This window comes from Lontra canadensis, unplaced genomic scaffold (assembly GCF_010015895.1).
Source record: "Lontra canadensis isolate GAN:19392208 unplaced genomic scaffold, GSC_riverotter_1.0 scaffold9, whole genome shotgun sequence".
NCBI lineage: Eukaryota > Metazoa > Chordata > Mammalia > Carnivora > Mustelidae > Lontra > Lontra canadensis.
The window spans coordinates 15932919-15953965 of NW_022631003.1; the positions used below are offsets into that span (position 1 = coordinate 15932919).

The following is a 21047-nucleotide window of genomic DNA, read 5'->3' on the forward strand; positions in this document are numbered from 1 at the left end:
CTCTGCTCAGCAGGGAGCCGGCTTCCCCCTCTCTCTCTCTGCCTGCCTCTCTGCCTACTTGTGATCTCTCTCTGTGTCAAATAAATAAATAAAATCTTTAAAAAAAAAAAAAGCATCGAGATAAAATTGAGGTAAAAAATTCATGAATATGAAATCAAAGTGATAAAGGTGAGAAAATCAAAAGAAATTGTCCTGACATTGAAAAGTAAATAGTAATCACTTTTTTCAGATGATAATGAAAACAGTAATTGTAGAAGAGATAAATTGAAAATGAAAGTAATAGGCTCTTGAATTGTTTGATAATTTGTGAAGAAAGTGAATCATATAAACTCATTAAAAATATTAAATTTCTTTCTGACTTGACCTCAAGTTGACATCAGTGCAGAGGATATAAACTCATAATACATGATTACAGTAAGTATGTGTGTGTGTGTGTGTGTGTGTGTGTGTGTGTATAACCAATAATGAACTGAGGATGAAAAACAATTTCTTAACTATCAATAATAAAAAAATGAATTGATCAACTATGCTAGAGAAAAGGCTAAATGCGGGGTGGTGGGAGGAGCATGGAGAAGTGTGTCTGTAGTTCATTAATAAAAAATACTGTATTTTAAAATTTTGCATTTCAATTTGTAATATTTTTCAACTTTTAAAAAATCTGTAATATGGTTATTTCTTTTCTTACTCTAAATAAATATTCACTTTTGCACCTAATTTTATATTTATATTGTCACTCTTTTTCTTAAGGAGCCACCCTTACCAAATTGCATACATATAAGCTTCACACCCCACAAAATCTGGATTTGTTCTCTTATCATCCATTCTTGTCCTCTTCTAATCTGTACACCATAACACAGCATAAAGGACCTTATACAAATTCATGTATGATTTTTTCTCCCCTACTTTTTTTTTTAAAGATTTTATTTATTTATTTATTTGACAGAGATCACAAGTAGGCAGAGAAGCAGGTAGAGAGAGGAGGAAGCAGGCTCCCTGCTGAGCAGAGAGCCCGATGTGGGGCTCGATCCCAGGACCCTGGGATCATGACCTGAGCCGAAGGCAGAGGCTTTAACCCACTGAGCCACCCAGGCACCCCTCTCCCCTACTCTTAAAGTGACATTAGCCTTATGACGAAGACCAAAATCCTTAACATATAATCTGGGCCCTGTCTACCTCTCTATCTCCTTCTCTTCCTCTGCTCCAGCTACACTGGCATCTTTTAGTTCTTTGCACTACCTCAACATCCTCGCACATGCTGTACCCTGTGCCTAGGAGACATTCTACCAACCCACTATCCCATTAACAAATTATCTCCTATTTAAATTCCTCATGGCCACAGAAAATTTATTTCCTCAGCGAATCCTTAAATTGCCCCATGCCTGGATGGCGCAGGTCATGATCTCAGGGCCCTGGGATAGAGCCCTGCATTGGGCTCTCTGCTCAGCAGGGAGCCTGCTTCCACCTCTCTCTCTGCCTGCCTCTCTGCCTACTTATGATCTCTCTCTCTGTCAAATAAATAGTCTTTTTTAAAAAATTAGGTCAGCCCCCCACCTCCTTAAAATGTTCATTTCTCTCTTTACTTTTCCTTCATAGCATGTCTCCTTATTTGTAATTATACACTGCTGTGATTATTAGATTGTATATCTTTCTGCAACTAGACTACAAGTTCCATGAAAAAGGAAGAGTGTCTCCTCAGCATTAGTCTAGCATCTGGAATAAAGCTGGCTCTTAATTATACAATCTCTGCCATCAGATAGTTCATAAAGTAGCCTTGAACCAAGACCAGTGATATAATCCTACAATTTGGGGCATCAATGCAGGTTCTTCTTTGTGCCAGAAGTCTCCTGGAAGTCTTGGTTTCCTAGGGATTATTACACCAGTTTGCAAAATGAGCATAGTTTGAGGCTGTAACCCAGTACCTTGACCAGCTGGGAACGACTCTGATCAGATTCCCAGAATAATTTTTCTTACAGTGGAACTTTACTTCATTTTGTAAAGGTTCTCTTGCCTTTTTTTTCCCAAAAAGTTAACACTTTTTTTTTTTCAGAAAGTTAACACTTCCTTTTGCATAAGACTTACAGTTGTATATATGACACTTCAAAGTACTCCCACAATTATTTTTAACTCATTATAGTGCTTTCATGAGTTTTAAAACACTTTTCAAGCCAGATGGTCTCGCTTAGAGAAAATACACTTTGTTAGGAGCCAGGAGGTATAGGCTGTTACTCTAAGTTGGGAATAAAGCTTGACCCTTCACCTTGCCAGGGATAATTCTGTTTTCATAGACTTTAGCAGATGGTTGAGGTAGAGCTGTACCTGTATTTCTGTATCACAGAAATATTTGGAGCCTTAGTACATGGAATGTTTCCCCCTAAAGATTACTTAATGTGGTTGGGTAACCATGTTTCAGGGGTTTTGTTTTGTTCAATGTGCATATCCTCCAACACCTTCTAAGAGGGCTTTCGAAAATTCACCAAGTAGTATTAGGCTGTCAGGATATCCCTAAATCGTTTGAAAACACGTTATCAGCTGAGGCTTGGAGTCAAGAAAGCTGAGCCAGAATCCAGCTTCGAGTGTAACAGGTGAGCTGTAGAGAAACTGAGAAATGATTAAACATAAGGGCTCTCGTAAGTGGCTGCTGACTCGAGAATAAAATACGACAGAGACCAGACTTCGCCCACCAGCTGATCGTACTATCGGGTAAGCACTCTCCTCCCTTCTCTTAACCGCTTACTGTGAGCTGATTCCCTCGTTCATTTCATCTTCTCTCCATTTCAACCCTCGCACCAAGCGTTCACATACACATCGCTGGAGAACCTAACCCGAGCCTGAGACTAAAGCAAGTGCAAACCTCCCAAGCCGACCGGTTCTTGGATCCTTGAGCCCACTTCCGGTTTCCGGCCCACGGATCCGCCCTGCCTCCCTTTCCGTTCGCAGTCCCGCCCCGTCGGTCCTCACGTGACCGCAAGGCGTGCTCCGCCCCCTGTCTCCGGTTCACGTGATCGTGCTAGGGGAGAAAACGCCTGACCCCAGCCCCCCGGCCTTTCCCGGCAACGCTTTTCCTTCTGCCATTCGTTCGCCTTTTGGTCTTCAGACACTTGCGCGTCCCTCCACTCGATCCCGGGGCCACCCCCGGAACCCTGTCTACCATGTGGCTCCTGCCTCTGGCCCCAAGTGGGCCGCGGCGGAACAGCCCCCGTCACCTGCCTTCCTGCAGCCCGGCGCTGCTGCTGCTGCTGAGCAGCTGCCTGGGGGTCTCTGGGGTGGCGACGGGCTCTCGGAGGCCCAATGTGGTGCTGCTCCTCACCGACGACCAGGACGAAGTGCTCGGCGGCATGGTAACGCTTCTATTTCTGCCCCGCCCCTCGGCCTCCCCGGCTGACCCCCAGGTTTCTTGTCCTCTTTCCCCATCCCCACCCCCAATTCCCTGAGCTGGGTGCCTGACCCTGGATAGTTTTGCTTTTGCCACGCCTGACCCCATACGCAAGTTTGAGGGGCCGCAGGACTCTGTTTCCTTTCTCCCCCGCGTCTCTTTTGAGTAGGCACACATTCACGCACCACACAGAGGTTCGAGCCTGGACCTTAGTGCTGCGGAGTTCGCGTTTATAGCTCAAAATAAACAGGTGGACGCCAGTTAGGGATGGGCTGGACCAAGGAGGAGCAGGTGCTGGCAAAGAGCACGCAAGCCTTGTTTTTCTTTTGGCTTAGAGGATCTGAGGACAAATCCAGCTCTCTCTTCAAAGGACCTAGGCCACCTCTGTGTTTGTCTCCATGTACAATGTCTGTGCCCGATATTTAATAAGTGCTGAGATGAACTAATCTGGTAGATAGGTTGTCAAACTCTTCAGGCTGCGCTTTGCCTCACAAAAATCGAGAGAATTCAATTAGCTTAATTGAACACCTGGCTGATACATTCGCTACTATTGTCCATGTTCCATTTTAAATGTGTTTTGTCATGAGACTTCATTGTTTCCCAGAGTGAATTTTGCTTCTTTATCTTAGAGTTCTGGAATTTATGACTTTCAGGAGCATTACCCAACCCCCTACTCTTGGAGGCCCCAGAAAGTGGCTTTCCCAAGGCACTTGTGTAGTTGAAGCAGATCAAAATTCTGATGAGTGCTCTGATCCTGGTTATGGCATTTTTCTTATCTTTAAGAAAATATAGATGTCCTTTATTTCTTCGTTTCAGTTCTCTCTTTGTTTTCAGCTAAGTGCTGAGACTATGAAAATACTTCACCCAAGAGGTTCCTAACTTACACTGTCTGGGAACACCCTACCTCAGTGTTCTTCAGACTGCCGATTTCAACCCATAAGTGAGTTGTGAAATCAGTTTAGTGAGTAGCTACCAGATTTTTACTTTCCTGTGAAATAAAGTAGAATAGAAAATGTTGGTGTGATACATGTGGGTATATATGATAAAGGTACACATATCCATATATATATTTCTGGATTATGAATGAAAATGTATTTCTTACTCAGGACTGTGTTCACAGTGCTGAGAAACTTTTCCAGTTTATGTTTAAGGTGCTTGCATTTACACTTCGTGCCACATATGCCTCATTGCCTTTTAGTTTCTACTCCACCACATTGACATTGAAGAGTCTTGACTTAATTGCCCTCCTGGAATTTACTTTGTTTTTTCCATTCCCACCACTCCACTGACCCTCCTCACAAAATTCCTTCAAAAAAACGTTGTGTGTGTGCGTCCTTGAAAAGTGCTTTGTCTAGAAAAGGCAAGCCATCTCTATCAAAAATTAGTAATAGCTTAGTGACTAAGACAATTAAAAGGTCAAGCTTTTACATCTCTGGTGAAAACAAAAATTTATCACTGAAATATAAGGTGTTCAGAATTGAGTTTCTTAATTTTCACAGAACACAGATGTGGTCTGTATAGCTTTGAGGTATCTTCTCCTTAGCATGTTGTATTTGCTTCTTTAAACCAGGATCAGATTCTTTATTATAGGTGTTTATACTAAAGAGGCAAAATTGAGTGGGGAACAAGTCAAATTTAATGCTCTCAACTCTCTGGGGTATTCTGGCTTCTCTTGTATCCTTTTCCAGGGTATTCTACCACTAGTTGTCATCAGGACTTGAAGGGAAATCACTAAGACAGTAACAGCATTTGAAAACCTACTTGGAGCAGTAAGAGTGTGGAGTATTTTATACTTGTGTTTCAGTCATAAAGTCCTCTGCTGTACATACTGTCCTTCCCTTAAATGAGAGGAAACTAATACTTAGAGGGTGTTAAGTAACTTGGCCGAAGTTCATGTAGCTAATAAGGAGCACAGCCTGGTGTCTTATGATCTTGAAGCCCCATTTTTCTCATATTCTAGAATACTGGCTTAACAGATGTCATTCCACATACCCACATCAGCTACTCACTTACACTTCAGATCAGAGATTCTTAAGACGATACTTAGGAACACCAGGGGGATGATGGAAGTCCTTAATTTATACGTAATACTCTGTATTTTATCTTCAATTTCGTGGAGAATAAGGTCTCTGGCTCAAAAAGGATTATGAATTGCTGCCATCGTTGGCAAAATAAACCGCAGTCCAATCCACCAGACCAGCTCAGGTAGAAGGATTCTAGTGCTTCATGTAGTGTTTCATGTAGAATCTTTCAGTCATCTTTGAAATAGTCTTTTATGATCATCTTGAACATTTCCCTGTATTTGTTGCAGGTATCATCTGTGGGACTCTGGTTTTTGCTTAGGGAATAGTTCCTATTTTTTTATTTTACTTGAATGTCATGGTGGGATGGATACACTCTTCTTCACTGGTCGCTCTTTCTAAAATCATTCACCCTGGAAAAAGTGACATTTGGTCAAAATTTCAAGGAAATAAGGGAAGGAGCCATGATGAAATGTAGAGGACGAACACATCATGTCTTTGCTGAAAACAAAGATTATTAGAAATGTTAAAATTTTATTTCAGAGCAGCTGTTCATGGAGCCAAAAAAGTAAATGACTCCTTAGGATTTTTATGGAAGGGATTTGCTTTGGATGAGTAAAGTAACGCATTTACCCATATCCAGGTATCAGATTGACTGCTCCTTAAGCAGTGTTGTACAATCTTGACCTGACCAACCTTGTAACTCTCTTTGCTGATATCTTAAGGATCCATTTTAGCATTCAGATTAGCATAGACACAGACATTTTCAGTACAGTGTGGTTCTTGTTTAGGATTTGTTTGATTTAGCAGACATTATGGTTATCACAGTACTGGTGTTAGCATAAAAATTACAGTCATTAATACAAATTCTTATTGACACTAAAATCTCTGTGCATCATCTGCTGGCTCCTGCCTAACACTTTGACCTTGTCTTACCCCACAGTCTACTTGCTGTGCTACTTCCACCGCATGTGCCTTTTTTCTGTTCCTCACATGTGCGTCTTCTCTGGCAGTCCTTGTCTTTGCTATTCACTTAGCCTGAATCAGGCCAGCACCTTTTCCTGGATCTTAGCATGGCTGGCCTCATCATGTGACTCTGAGTACCCGAGTTACTTCCTGAAAGAGGCCTCTCCTGACCACCCAACTAAAGTTGTTTCCGCCTTTCCTCCCACCAGTTAAAGGACATCATCCTGGTTTATTGTGTTCGTAGCACTTTTCACTGCCTGAAATGATTGTTTACCTGTTGGTTAAGTCCCCAAGAATACAGAGGTCATGAGATCAAGGACTTTCTGTCTTTTGTTCATCCTTTTGTTCAATCAGTGCCTGACACACGTTAAGTATTTAACAAATGGGTTATAATCACATACTATAGTCTTACTATAAATCAGATATTCTGGGGCACATGAGTGGCTCAGTCATTAAGTGTCTGCCTTCAGCTGAGGTCATGGTCCCAGGATCATGGGATCGAGTCCCACATCGGGCTCCCTATTTCTCCCTCTCCTACTCCCCCTGCTTGTGTTCCTTCTCTCGCTGTGTCTCTCTGTGAAGTAAAATCTTCAAAAAATAAAAATAAAAAATAATGAGATATTCTTCAGTAGTGTTGCATATTTATTCAACAGTTTGAGGATTAAGTCCCATATAATCAACTCACAATGTTCTTTTCCCCATTTATACTTTGTATTCTCATTTCCCCTCCCTCTGTTGTCATAACTCAGATTTCTTGTCAAACCAGTGTTTAATTCAGCCCAATATTCTTCACCTGAAAGTAGCAACCAGTGATGTTTTCTGGAGGATCTCAGTTGGCGACATTGCTTCTGAAGGTTAACGAAGACTTACAGATCTGTAGCATGTCCTTGGAAACCTATTCTTCAGCTATTCATGCACTTACGAAAGGTCTTCTTAAATAAGTTAGAATTCTCATCCTTTTGAGCTTATGGGTTCTTTAGGTTTTTTACTATCTATATAAAACAGTGGGGGAGAGTCGTTTATACAGTATTATAAATAAGACCCTTGTTAACATAATCACATATTTAGGTGATCTTTAAGGAATTACTGCACAATAAGGTATATTTAAAACTATACTGAATATGGTCTCAGATTTCAAAGGTACTTCAAAATCATCATGAACTGATTCATAAAATACAACTAAAATTAGACTCTCTTTAGTGGTCCTTTTTTGTTGTCTGGAATCTAAATAAAGATTGGTAGTCTTCCTTTTATTTGTATTTGAATGATCTTCTTCATACTTTTATCCTTACTCTAGGATTTGAGATTATTGTCTGTACTACTTGCCACCTGGTTCAAGTCCTTACCTGAGGTCGTGATTGGCCTAGTGCATGGGGTTTTGAGCTTGTGATTGAAAAGGATGCATTTGGACTCCATCACTGATGATATTTGAGTCCTTTTCTGGGCTTCGGGACCTTAGCTGGCTCTCGGAACCTAAAACCTCCCTGCTTTAAAGAGTGGAAGGCTCCTTTCATCTCTTAGCCCACATCTTGCTCCTAAAAGATGAATTAGTGGAGATCTGCCCTATCTGTCTTGTGAGAGGGCTGGTGACAAGAGAGCACCAAAATTTCATTACATTGAAATCAGCATTGCTAGAATAATGCTATCAGCTGTGAACTTTCCCTTCCTGCAGGCATTGTGACCCCACTGCTCTTTTGCATGGGATATAACTGACTGTAACCAAACCTGTTTGGTTCATCTCCAGAAACAGAACTCTTTTGGCGGTTTCTTAGTGTCAAATGGAGCTGATCATTGCGAGTAAGATGCAAAAAACATGAGTTTTGGTCTGTGTGTGTGTTTTTTTTTTTAATTGGAGGAAATGGTTTAACAGATGATTATTTACTTCACAGACACCACTAAAGAAAACCAAGGCTCTCATTGGAGAAATGGGGATGACTTTCTCCAGTGCTGTAAGTTTTAAAGCTAACTTAATTTTGTGAGACTTGCTGTTGATGTTCTAAGAAGAAGCATGCTCTTTTGGGGAGCCCTAGTTAAATGCCTGATCTAAAGGAAGGACTTTATTTAATGTGATTTAAATGCTTTTAATTGAAATATTACTTTTTACAATTTGAACCTTAATTGTAGGTATTTTCTAAGCCAGTTTGATTTATAGCTCAGAACTAGAGAATATTTTTTTAAAGCCTTACTGTTTGAGGTTTGAAAATGGATTGTAAGAATCAAGTAACATTTATGCTATGTAAATTGCTTTGTGATCAACACTTGCCGGCCGCTTTACAAAGCCCTATTAACCCTGACAGTCAGCCTGAGAAAGATAATAGCAACCAAACAAAACCAGTATCTCGTGTGTGTATATACACATATATGTGCATGTATGAGGTATAAATAGCTATGTCTATATAAACATAGATGCAGGGGTGCCTGGGTGGCTCAGTGAATTAAGCATCTGACTGTTGGTCTCAGCTCAGGTGTCTATCTCAGGGTTAGGAGTTCAGGCCTGGTGTGGAGCCCAGATGAGGGAAGGAAGGAGATGCAAAGAGTTGCAAAGATCCATAATAAAATACTAACAAATCAAATTCAGGAACAATGCACATAACCAAGTAAGTAGTAGCCTAGTTTATCAGGAAATCATTAAACAGCAACACAGTGTTGTGCTTAAGAGCACAGATTCTGGAGCTGGATCACCTAGTTTTGAATGCTCTCTCTGCCTCTTTTCTAACTGTTTGACGTTGGGCAAGTTATTAACCTCTCTAGTTTCCCATTTGTAACTGGGTGTCCTAAAATCTGTCTCAGGGTTTTGTGATATTAAATGAATATATTTAAAGTAAAGCAAGCACTTATATCAGCACCTGACTGTGCTGACTTGCAGTAAATACTATGTAATAGTGGTTGTTATATTGTCCACCAACAAGATCAGTAGTTGAAAGACGAAAAAGGTAATGTTCATCTTAATAGATGCTTGAAACCCTTTGAAATTTTAGCATCCTTTCCTGATAATTTACTGAACTGTTAGAAGAATGCATCCTTATTATGATGAGTATTTCAGACAAATAGCACACCTTATAGTTAAGGTGCAAGACTCAGGCCAATGCTGTTAGAGATGAGACAAGGGCCTAATACTTGTCACTTAATGCTGTTCTGAATTGTCGTGATTGGCATGAGTCCTGCAGAATTAACTGGAATATTGGAAAAAGACCTAATTATTATTTCCACTTCTTTGTATTTTCTACCCAAAGAATGTAGAGCTGATCGAAAACTTTTTAAATTAATAGAGTTTAGTAAAATAGAAATGAAAAAATAAAAATAATCTTCTCCTATATAACCAGTTAGAGAAGTACTGGGGAGGAGAGAGAAGAGAGCCCATTCATACAGCAGGAAAATGCAGACTCTAGGTATAGCTGCTGGTCAGTAATGGTTAAGACCTATGTTTATAAATAAGGTTACAGAACTTCATTTGTAATGTAATAAAACTACTTAATAAAAATACTTAATTTGTAGACACACCCATCATCTTCAGCAGGAAGACCCAACATTAGTTTATTCTAATCAAAATCCCAACAAGATTTTTTTCAGGCTGAATAAAGTGATTCTAAATTTATCTGGAATGATAAATAGGTTAGAACAATCAAGGTAATTTCTTAAAGGAGGAAATTGCCCTCCCAGATAACAAAATGTAATATGAAGATACAGTAAACAGTGTGATATCGACCAAAAAATAGGTCAGCAGACAAAAAAGCAAAAGGATTAAAAGTCTTCCCAATGTAAAAATTACAGAAGTCAAATAATCTGACAAAATTGAAAAAGCAAAAGTAATAAATGGCAAATATTTGTAACATGACGGAATCCTTCCTTAACTCAGATTTTATGTAATAAGAAGCTGATGCCCCAGGAAAAAAATGTACCAAAAAAATGTACAAAGCACATGAACAAGTCATTTACATAAACACAGTTGGTCAGTATGCATGTGGAGAATGTTCATGCTCACCAGTATTTAAAAATGCCAAATCCAATTTGAAAGCCCAAAGAAATGCCAAGTATTTAATGAGGGATAATACATAATTTTGGCAAGGGTGTACTTGAATGAGCATTCCTTCCCTGCTGGTGCGGGTAGAAACTAGTATTATTCTCTGTAAAGTGGCTTGGTGATGTGTACTAAGATATACACAAATAATAGGTAAAATGGGCTAAGTTTATTGATGATAGTAGCTAATAGAAATATCATTAGAGTAGAAAAAATAATCTCTGTCCAGTGTATTGATATAGGAAATATATAAAGCTACAGATTATCCTGAAAATGCACCTGTGCCTCTCAGCTACGTAAGATTCAAGTAGTAGTCTTTATTTTTGGTTAAGATCTAGCTCCTAGGGGTTCCTGGGTGGCCTAGTTGGTTAAGCGTCCAACTTTTGATCTCTGCTCAGGTCTTGATCTCAGGGTCCTGAATTCAACCTTCACTTTGGGCTCCAGGCTGGGCATGAAGCCTTCTTAAAAAAAAAAAAAAAAAAAAAAAAAAAGACCTAGTTCCTACCATGTAAATATTCTTTGGCAGATGAGATTGGAATAACTTACTCTGCAGAAAGAAACCAGCTGAAAAAGAAATCTGTTCTCTTGGTTTGTTTACGGTCTCCACTATGTGATTTAAAGTAGCTCTGAAGTGTGTCATGTGTTACCAAAAAAAAAAAACCCAAAAAACTATTCCATGGGAAACTAGAAATTCAAAGTTAGAGTATTAAGCAGCTTTCTTTACTCTCTTTAGAAATGAGGAGAAATCCATTTTTCTTGTGTAACTGGGTTTTTTGCTTCTGTTCACTTTGTAGTATGTGCCAAGTGCTCTTTGCTGCCCGAGCAGAGCCAGTATCTTGACAGGAAAGTACCCACATAATCATCACGTCGTTAACAACACTTTGGAGGGAAACTGCAGTAGTAAGTCTTGGCAGAAGATCCAAGAACCAAATACGTTCCCAGCAATTCTCAGATCAATGTGTGGTTATCAAACCTTTTTCGCAGGGAAATACTTAAATGAGGTAGGTTGAATGATCTCATTATTCCTTTTTTTTTTTTAAAAAAAAAGCTTTATAAATGTAAATTAATGTAATTCATGTTTTTTTAAATTATTATCCATTTGAGTCATGTTAAAATGTTTTTGGTATAGTTTTCTCCTAATCTGCACATTAAACAAGAATTTACTTACATAAATATTTACATGATTTAAGTACTATAGTTCTTCTTCCTTTAGATAGCCTCATAGCATTTTTTTTTTTAATTGTCCTATGACTACTGCTGTCTGATGCATCTTCCCCTTTTTCTTCAAGGATTTTGCTTGTCATGTTCGTCTCATGGTATCTTTGTCTCCATTTCCCCTTTATCAGGAAGAGAATGAAGAATTTTTTCCTTCTACCACCTTTCCTGCATTATAACAACTTCAGACTTATCCCTGTTTGTTCCCATTTTCGAAAATGTGGAGTGATCACTGATGGCGGGAAAATACCCAGAGCCTGGGATATTTAGGCCACTACAGCATTTGGCTTAGTGGTGGATGTGCTGGCCTCTTGGGTGCCTGGATGAAGGGATACCCACTATAGCTGGTCAAGTCCAGATTTCATGGCCCCCAGATTCACCACATTGGCCTTAGCTTTTACTTAGAGTTCAAACTTAGAGGAAATAGTTTATTTGGGAGTGTCTGGGTTCTCTCTCATAGTAAAACTGGGGATGCAGGACAAAGAAAAGATGTACATTTTTTTACATACTTTATCCATGGTTGCTAAAGATACTAATTTTTTTTTTTTTTTTTACATTTTATTTATTTGACAGACAGAATACAAGTAGGCAGAGAGGCAGGCAGAGAGAGAGAGGAAGGGAAGCAGGCTCCCTACTGAGCAGAGAGCCTGATGCGGGGCTCGATCCTAGGACCCTGGGATCATGACCTGAGCTGAAGGCAGAGGCTTTAACCCACTGAGCCACCCAGGCGCCCCTAAAGATACTAATGTTTAATCTGAATTTTCTGTTTGTTCTTTCCCTCCCCACAACAATTGGGAGAATTTTCAACCTTGTGAGTTGGAAGGAAGGTTAAGTCAGTTTGAAAAGAATCATGAGAAATAAGTACAGATACTAGGTTATTGAGATAAGATGTGGGTCCTAAAGAGAATTTATACTACTTTGCATATCAGAGATCACTTAATGTGTATACAAAATTAGGGGCACCTGGGTGACTCAGTTGGTTAAGTGTCTACCTTCAGCTCGGGTCATGATCCCAGGGTCTTGGGATTGAGTCCCGCATCGGGCCCCCTGCTTAGGGGGAAGCCTACTTCTCCCTGTCCCTCTGCCTGCCACTCTTTTTGTTTGTGTACTTTCTGTCAAATAAATAAATAATATCTTTTTTAAAAATTCTGTATACAAAATTAGGAGAAATTCATTAAAATACAAAGATTTCTCATAAATTAAATTCTTTCTTAAATGGGCAATACTAAACCTTGTTGAGATAAATGGGATGAGTCTCTGGTCACTTAATTCATCTCATCAAATAAATTGAGCTCCAAAAATAGGTTTCATCATCAGGACAAGTGAAGTTATAAGCTGAGAGCTCATAGTCTGATTATTTTGGTTGTCGTTAACCACAAGGTCAGTTGGAGTGTTCAGTCTTTGCCTTCAGTAACTCCGGAAATGAACTTCGTGGCCTAAGCTATATGGACTTTTTCTAGAAAGGGCCAGAAGTAAATATTTTGAGCTTTTCTTTTGTGATGACAGTACTTCCCACCCACTGTCTTATCCATGAGGATGCTTCCCTAGACCCCGAGTAAATGCCTGAAACCACGGATAGTACTGAACTCTACATATACTGTTTTTATCTATGTATATGTACCCGTGATAAAGTTTAACTTAGAAATTAAGCACAGTAAGAGATTAACAACAACTAATAACAATATAGAACAATTGCAACTATAGAATGCAATAAAAATTATGTGAGTCTTGTGTCTCTCAAAGTGTCTTATTGCACTATACTCACCCTTGCTGTGATGATGTGAGATGATAAAATACCTACGTGTTAAGAAGAAGAGCGGTGAATGACAGGCATTGACACCTTCTGGCAGGAGGCTCATTTGCTATTGGACTTCGGTTGACCACTGGTTAACTGAAACCATGGGAAATGAAACTGCAAATAAGGGGGACTCCTGTATTTGACTCTGCCATTGTAGCATGAAAGTAGATAGACATACACAAACCAAAATGAGTGCACCTGCGTTCCAAAAAAACTTCATCACTAAAATTTCAATTCCCTATAACTGTCACGTGTCACAAAATACTCCTCTATTGATTGCTGTTTGTATTTATTAATGGAAAAAAATTCTTAGCTTACTGATGATATAAAACCGTTGGCTGGCTAGATTTGGCCTACAGCCATAGTTTACAAACTCCTCCTTCAGTAGTTCCTAGGTTTTCGTGTTCTTTACTTTTTGACTGGGTTCATGTGTTTGGGAAAATTGAACATCTGGTTTCAGGCACTGATCTGAAAGGATTCTAAAAGCTTCCTCTTTCTTATTGATCTGGTCATAGCTAAGCATTTCTGATGTCCTGCTTGTCTTGCTTTTCAGTATGGAGCCCCAGATGCAGGTGGACTAGAACACGTCCCTCTCGGCTGGAGTTACTGGTATGCCTTGGTGAGTGATGATTGAAGCCGGTGACAGTTACACACACAGCCCTACAGATGTAGAATATGTTTCCTCTCTCATTTAGCTCTGATTTTGACATAAGTTGCTCTGCGTTTATGATTAGCTATTTTCTCCTCTTAAAGTCTGTTGATTTGCGAGTCACTCCTCTGGGAGATGTTTTTCCTGCATCATACCAGGTTTAGTTACATATTTTGCTGTTTTATCTGATCTACTTGTGGCTTTTTAAACTACGACAGATTATTGAAACTGTGCTAATAGTTAATAAAACTCTAGTCAAAAAATCCAGTTCAGTACTAAATAAGTAATTACCTTTTTTTAAAAACGCCTTTTTTTTCTTTAAAGATTTATTTGACTGGGGCTGGGGAAGTGGGGGGCAGAAGGAGAGTCTCAGCCCGATATGGAACTCAGTCTCACAACCCTGAGATCCACAACCTGAGCCGAAACTGACAGTCTAACGGTTAACCAACCATGCTACCCAGGCAACCCAAAATGTCTTATCCCTATTACAACAGAGTATAGCCCAGCATGATTTCTGACTTTCTAGTGTGCTGACCGCTTAACAAATTTTACTTTCCTGTCTAATAGGAAAAGAATTCTAAATACTATAACTATACGCTGTCTATCAATGGGAAGGCACGGAAGCATGGTGAAAACTACAGTGTGGACTATCTGACAGATGTTCTGGTGAGTTATCAAGGCTCTGTCCTTGCAAGTTTGGCTCACGATTGAAACCTCTGCCTAGAAAACCTTTGGACTTGGTCATGTTGAGTAATGTGAATGAATAATAACTTCATTTAACTGCCAAAAAGTATTTCCAACTGATTAAAGACTCCTGAGGGACTTTTTCTTTGTATATAAGCCAGGCTCAGAGTTAATGTTCTTGAAATTCCAGCAACAAATCCTTTTCCAAAGGCTAATCTCTTAAGACTATAGAGATTACTTTGAAGAGGTTTTACTTTAGAGGTTCTTACTCTTGACCCCAGATTCACTCACAAGCTAGGAAATGGCAGCTTCGCCATGAGGGTGGGGAGCTAGGGACTGGGAGTTCTTAAGGTTTTGTGGATTTTTATATAAAATTCCTGAAACTGGGTGAATTTAGGACTTTCCTTTCCTGTCTAAGGTGTTTCTAATGACAGGCCCTTCACAGAGAATTCATTCACCAAATAGTTCAGCACCCAGCATAGCAGGTGTTAAGTAAACAGAGTCACTCTTGGTGATCAGGTAGACAAATAAATCTGGCAAGGTATGGGAGTTACTTAGATAATGCTTAAAGAGGTGAGAGTGAGTTGTGCAGATCAGTGGGAAGGGTGCACAGACAGAGGGAATTAGGGGTTTGCAGGGACTGAGGCAGAAGTGTGCTTGGCATGTTGGAACCACAGGCTTCTGACAGGCCTGGAGTAACCAGGTGCGTAGAAATTGATGCAGTCAGTATCCTTTGAGATTAGTGATGGGAATAAATGACGCTATAAATCAACTAGAACAATTAAAACATAACGTGTGTGGGATGCTTTCATTTTCATAATGTAGCTCCAGATAAGCAAATGAAAAATGTAAGTCAATATAAGTTAAAATGCTGGTAGAATGTGTTTGGATTTAATGTTACTCATTTAGCTTAGCTGCTTGAGCTGGCATAACTTATGATATCTATGTTCTGTATATTTTTCCAAGATTAAGGTAACTTAATCCACCTGTCCTACTGTGAATTAGATTGACTCTCTTTTTATATATTTTAAGGCAACAGAGGCATGCTTTAGGCCGTATTAGTGCAAAATAATTCTTTTTTAAAAAGCCAGATTACTATTTTTACCCTAATGGGAGGCACAACAACTTTTAGATCATGTGAAATCACTAAGATCATATTTGCTTTCTTAGGATGGTATGCTTTTCCACTTTTTTAAATAAGTATTGCCTAAAACCCTAATATTTGTTTCAGCAACATACTTGTAATAACTGTGGCATAGATTGTGTTAATATTAAGATTGTTAAAATTCTTAAGATTGATTAAAAGCTAATATAAATCTATATCCCCTGTATATATGCATCTCTCAAGTCCTGAACTGTTGAGTAGGGTAGAAGATGACAGATCTTTGTATATCTCAGGCTAATATCTCCTTGGGCTTCCTGGACTACAAGTCCAACTCTGAGCCATTCTTCATGATGATCTCCACACCAGCACCTCATTCTCCTTGGACAGCTGCACCTCAGTACCAGAAGACTTTCCAGAACGTCTTTGCACCAAGGAATAAGAACTTCAACATCCATGGAACGGTAGCTTCCCCTAGCCTTGAATTAAACCACACTTGATATAAGTAACTATATATTACCTCGTTAGGGAGCTTTTGAGCCATGTAGTTGGTTTTTCTTCGAGATATTTTAAAGGTAATTGTGCCTGTCTTGAGTATAATAGAGAGCGTAAACTTGCTTCAGAAGGAGAGATAATCTTGCCACGCGTCCGGTTAGCAGCTGGAGAATCTATAGGAAATGTTAAAGAAGTGCTATCTTTACTGACTACAGGCTCTCCTAATTTCTGTGCCAGCTCTCCTCCCATGTGGCAGTGGCTCAGATACATCCCGTGGGGCTGAGCTAGGCCTGCAACGCCCTCCTGTGGGTGGCCCTCACCTTTCCTGAGGCACAGGAAAGAGGGGGTGACATAGTGCAATATGACTGGAAAGGGAAGTTGAATGGAGAAGTGAGCCAGAGCGGGGAATGTAATTAAGGGCCACAAACTAAATATTTGCCTCCTATGCCAGTTACTTACACTAACCTTGGCACAGAGGGTAGGTTGTTCACTGGTTCAAAGGCAGAAGTTCTATACTGCCTCTTGCCTTTTACCCAGAAATCTTAATTGCTGGGGAGGTGTAGTAGACAGAATGAGTCTTGGATTAGGCTCAGCACTACCATTTCTGAGCCAAGTGACCCAGCTGGGAGTAAGATGCTTAACTTCTGCTTCTCTGTTTAAAGTGGGAGAAATAAAGTGGGAGGTCCTGATTCCTCATGCAGCTGCAGTATGGACTGAAGAACATAGAAATACGTAGCATGTTGCCTGGCAAGTAGGCAAGTGCTTAGGTAGGATTTTTAAAGCTGAGAGAACTGAGTTTTGAACTAGAGGGCCATTATCTATGTTCCAAAAGAAGTTAATAAAAGTTCTCATGAGAAAGTAAGTTTAGAAATTTTAACTAAGTCACTCTGTTGCAGAATTTCTCAGTTACTCCTGTTCCAACATGAATTTCCAGCAGGAGGATATGCTGTATAACACTTCCCAAACATATTAACTAAGAACACTTTGAGGCTGATAGTTTGGGAGGTGGTAACTTAGGGCTTTATAAGTAGAGAGGAGAGAATTAATGATGTATGGGAATGTTTTTGTTTTTTAGAACCATGAGTGCTTTTTTAAATGAGAAGAACTCTCTAGATTTGAGCTTGAGGTTTTAGGAAATTGCTATGATGAGATTTTCCCAAGGTTCTAGGATAATCAGTATCTTGGGTAGGAAAATAGAGGGTGATAGAGTAATGGCTAAATTTTTAGGGCAAAAATTATTGGAAGGTAAAGTTAATATTTACCATTTTATAGTTTGGTTAGTAGACCCAAAGCATAGACTCAATGTTACAGATTTAGTCTCCTTTTAGCCAGTAGTTTCCCAGTATCTTTCACTAAATATCTTTAAATGCTGATTAATGCTGCTAACAAGGAGCCCAGGCCTCCTTTCATTAGGGAGCACTGGGAAGATAAAAAATGAGTGATAATCTATAGAAAGTGTTTTTAGGAACACATGGGGCAGGGAAGAGGAAGTCTGAAGTTCCCTAAATGCTCCAGTAAGTTCCTTTTTGCTGAAGTATAAAATGTTCCTTTTCATTATGTACTCTAGCAGTTTATTTGATTGTATGACTTCATGCTAACTTTTTATTTTCTTTTAAATCTTAGAACAAGCACTGGTTAATTAGGCAAGCCAAGACCCCAATGACTAATTCTTCAATACAGTTTTTAGATAATGCTTTTCGGAAAAGGTAAGCGCTGCTACTCGCGCAATCTGGGTGGTCTTTGAGGACCTTCCAAATCAGTCCATGAACCAGGGGACTGCACAATATGGTTATCTTTGACACAAAATCAATAGGTAGCAAGTTGATGGGAGAGACTGTTTGGGGGTCTGCTGCCCCAGAAGGTGTAGGAGGTGGTCTTTGGACCTGAGGACTAATAAAACAATTCATTTTCATGACTTGTTAAAACAGAATTACAAACTGGAGCCATTTGGTTAAAAAAAAAAAATTATCTGTGTCTGAAGAAAAGGTCACTTTGTGAGACATTAGGCCTAGTATTTGCATAAGACCCAAAGACTTAGACTAGAGCAGAATATTTGCTGTTGCTATTTGGAATTTCAAGGAATTTCTTTAAGTCAGTTCTTAAAAATTCATTACACTCTCTAAAGATGTATTTAGATTATATCAGGGGCTAGCAAACTTTTTCTGTAAAGTACCAGAGAGTAAATAATCATAGTGTGTCAGGCCAGACAGCGTTTGTAGCAGTTACCCAGCTTTGCCTTTGGAGTAGAACTAGGCATTATGTGAATGAATGAGCACGACTGTGTTCCAGTAAAACTGTATAAAAACGGTGAATTGTTTAATGGGTACAGAGTGTCAGATTTGCAAGATGAAAAGATTTTGGAGATCTGCCTCACTGTGTAAATATACTTCATACTATTGTTAGTACCCTTAAAATTTATTAAGTTGGTAAATTCTATGTTGTGTGTTTTTTTACCACAATTTAAAAAACAAAAACAGTGGGCAAACTGGCCCATCACTATAGCTTGTTGACCCCTAGTTTAGGGGTCAATTCCATTTTCTGCGGTCATCACCAGTGTTAATAAAACTAACTGCTTTTAAAAGCCTCATTTATTTCTTTGGAAACAGTTAAATTTGGAATGAACTCATTATGTTCTGGGATTTTCTAATCGTTTTTCCCCGCAGTGAGGGGTCTGAGGAAAGGAGGTTTGAGGACTTTGGGTGGTTTTGTTTTGGACTTTGCTCCTGCTTTTTTGGCAAGATAGCATTCCTTCAGCTATTGTTCTGAAATCCTATTGTCACTCTCTGTGTACATGCAGGTGGCAAACTTTACTGTCAGTTGATGACCTTGTGGAGAAACTGGTCAAGAGACTTGAGTTCAATGGGGAAATAAACAACACTTACATCTTTTATACCTCAGACAACGGCTACCACACAGGTAAGGGGCAGACTGGCATATTCCTGTGGCCTTGATTAGGTGCCTTTCCTTTTTCACCCAGTCAGTAGCACTAGCAGGGAGCTCTAGGCCTGTTATAGCAGTGGGCAGGCCAGAGGGGGAGGCTCCTGCCCTCAGGACTCCTCTAGTTAGAGGGTCAACTCATTCAAACATGGGGAAACCAAGTGTCATTATTTGCTATTTCATGTGCCAAATTACATGATGTTCTAGGAGTTGGGAGTAGAGAGTGACCTTGTTAGATTAGAGATAGGCTTTAGGAAAAAAAGGAAGAAACTGAACTAGATTTTTTTTTTTTTTTTAAGATTTTATTTATTAGAGCGCACTCATGAGCACACACAAGCAGGGGGAGTAGTAGAAGAAGAGGGAGAAATAGGCTCCCTAGCAGGGAGCCTGTTGCAGGCCTCTATCCCAGCACCCTGAGATTATGACCTGAGCCGAAGGCAAACGCTTAACTGACTGAGCCACCCAGGCCCCCTGAAACTGAACTAGATTTAAAGGGCAAGTAGACTAGGGGTAAGAGATTTTACATAGAAAGACCAAGAGAGGGCTGCCTGGGTGGCTCAGTGGGTTAAACCTCTGCCTTCAGCTCGGCTCGTGATCTCAGGGTCCTGGGATTGAGGCCCGCATCGGGCTCTCTGCTAGGCAGGGAGCCTGCTTCCTCCTCTCTCTCTCTCTCTCTCTCTCTCTCTGCTTGCCTCTCTGCCTACTTGTGATCTCTCTCTCTGTCAAATAAATAAAATCTTAAAAAAAAAAAAAAGACCAGGAGAAGGCTGTCTTAGGGGAAAACCCCTTTCTTGTGAAATTGTGAGGTGTTTTATTGATTTTTGTGTGTGTGTATGTATATGTATCTTTTTGTTTTATGTTTTGTCTTTTTAAAACTCTATATGAGTCAGCCCCATATCCTTAACTTTCCCTTTTTCCACTTGGATATTCTTAAAAATGAATGTCTTCTTTCCCAGCCTATCAGTTTCATAAACTTGAAAACTACTGACCTGGGGCTTGCTGGCATGGGAGCAGATTGATGAGGCAGTTAATGTTTCGTTGTAAATATTTTTAAGCACTCAAAGTAAAGACTAATAAAATAACTTCCATTCCCAGCTTCATTTTTCAGCTATGTGTGGCCAGTCTTTTGAATTATTCCTATCTTCCCCATGTTTGTCTTTATTTTGTTTAGAAGGTTTTGAAGAAACTTCAGACATTGTGATTCTGTACATGAACACTCCATTGTGCCTCTGACTAATCTATGACGTATCAGGATCTAGACGAAGTCCGCATGCTACCTGTATTTTTTCATGTGCCCTGAGACTGTTATTGCCACTGATTTATTGGGAAAAGTTTTTTTTGTTCAGAATATCTCACATTCTAGATCTGGCTAATTGCATTCTCATGATGCCTTAACTTGTGTTTCTTTAGTCAGCATTTTCTATAGATGGGTAGTTAGATCTAGAGGCTTAATAGAAATTGCCATTTTCAGGGGTGCCTGAGTGGCTCAGAAGCCTCTGCCTTCGGCTCAGGTCTTGATCCCAGGGTCCTGGGATCGAGCCCTGCATCAGGCTCTCTGCTCAACAGGGAGCCTGCTTCCTCCTCTCTCTCTCTGCCTGCCTCTCTGCCTACTTGTGATCTCTGTCTGTCAAATAAATAAATAAATAAATAGATCTTTTTTTAAAAATCGCCATTTTCAGAAAGAATGTTTCCTTGATGATACTGATACGTACTTCTGTTACATCAGTTGGCGATGGTGTCTGGTTGGCCCGCTTCCACGATGCTGCTGTGAATTGACGGCTCATGTGGT

At 39.7% G+C, this 21047-nt stretch overlaps 1 protein-coding gene across 1 annotated transcript in view; it reads left to right on the plus strand.

Annotated features, from left to right (window-relative positions):
• Window positions 1-2995: 2995 nt before the first annotated feature.
• Window positions 2996-21047, plus strand: part of GNS (glucosamine (N-acetyl)-6-sulfatase) — a 55328-nt gene continuing 37276 nt past the window's right edge. The window contains exons 1-8 of the mRNA XM_032854907.1: window positions 2996-3338; window positions 8250-8309; window positions 11173-11379; window positions 13945-14010; window positions 14608-14706; window positions 16123-16290; window positions 17945-18027; window positions 19119-19237. Coding sequence (XP_032710798.1) covers window positions 3150-3338; window positions 8250-8309; window positions 11173-11379; window positions 13945-14010; window positions 14608-14706; window positions 16123-16290; window positions 17945-18027; window positions 19119-19237 — 991 coding nt within the window. The 5' untranslated portion in view covers window positions 2996-3149. The remainder of the gene's footprint in view (window positions 3339-8249; window positions 8310-11172; window positions 11380-13944; window positions 14011-14607; window positions 14707-16122; window positions 16291-17944; window positions 18028-19118; window positions 19238-21047) is intronic.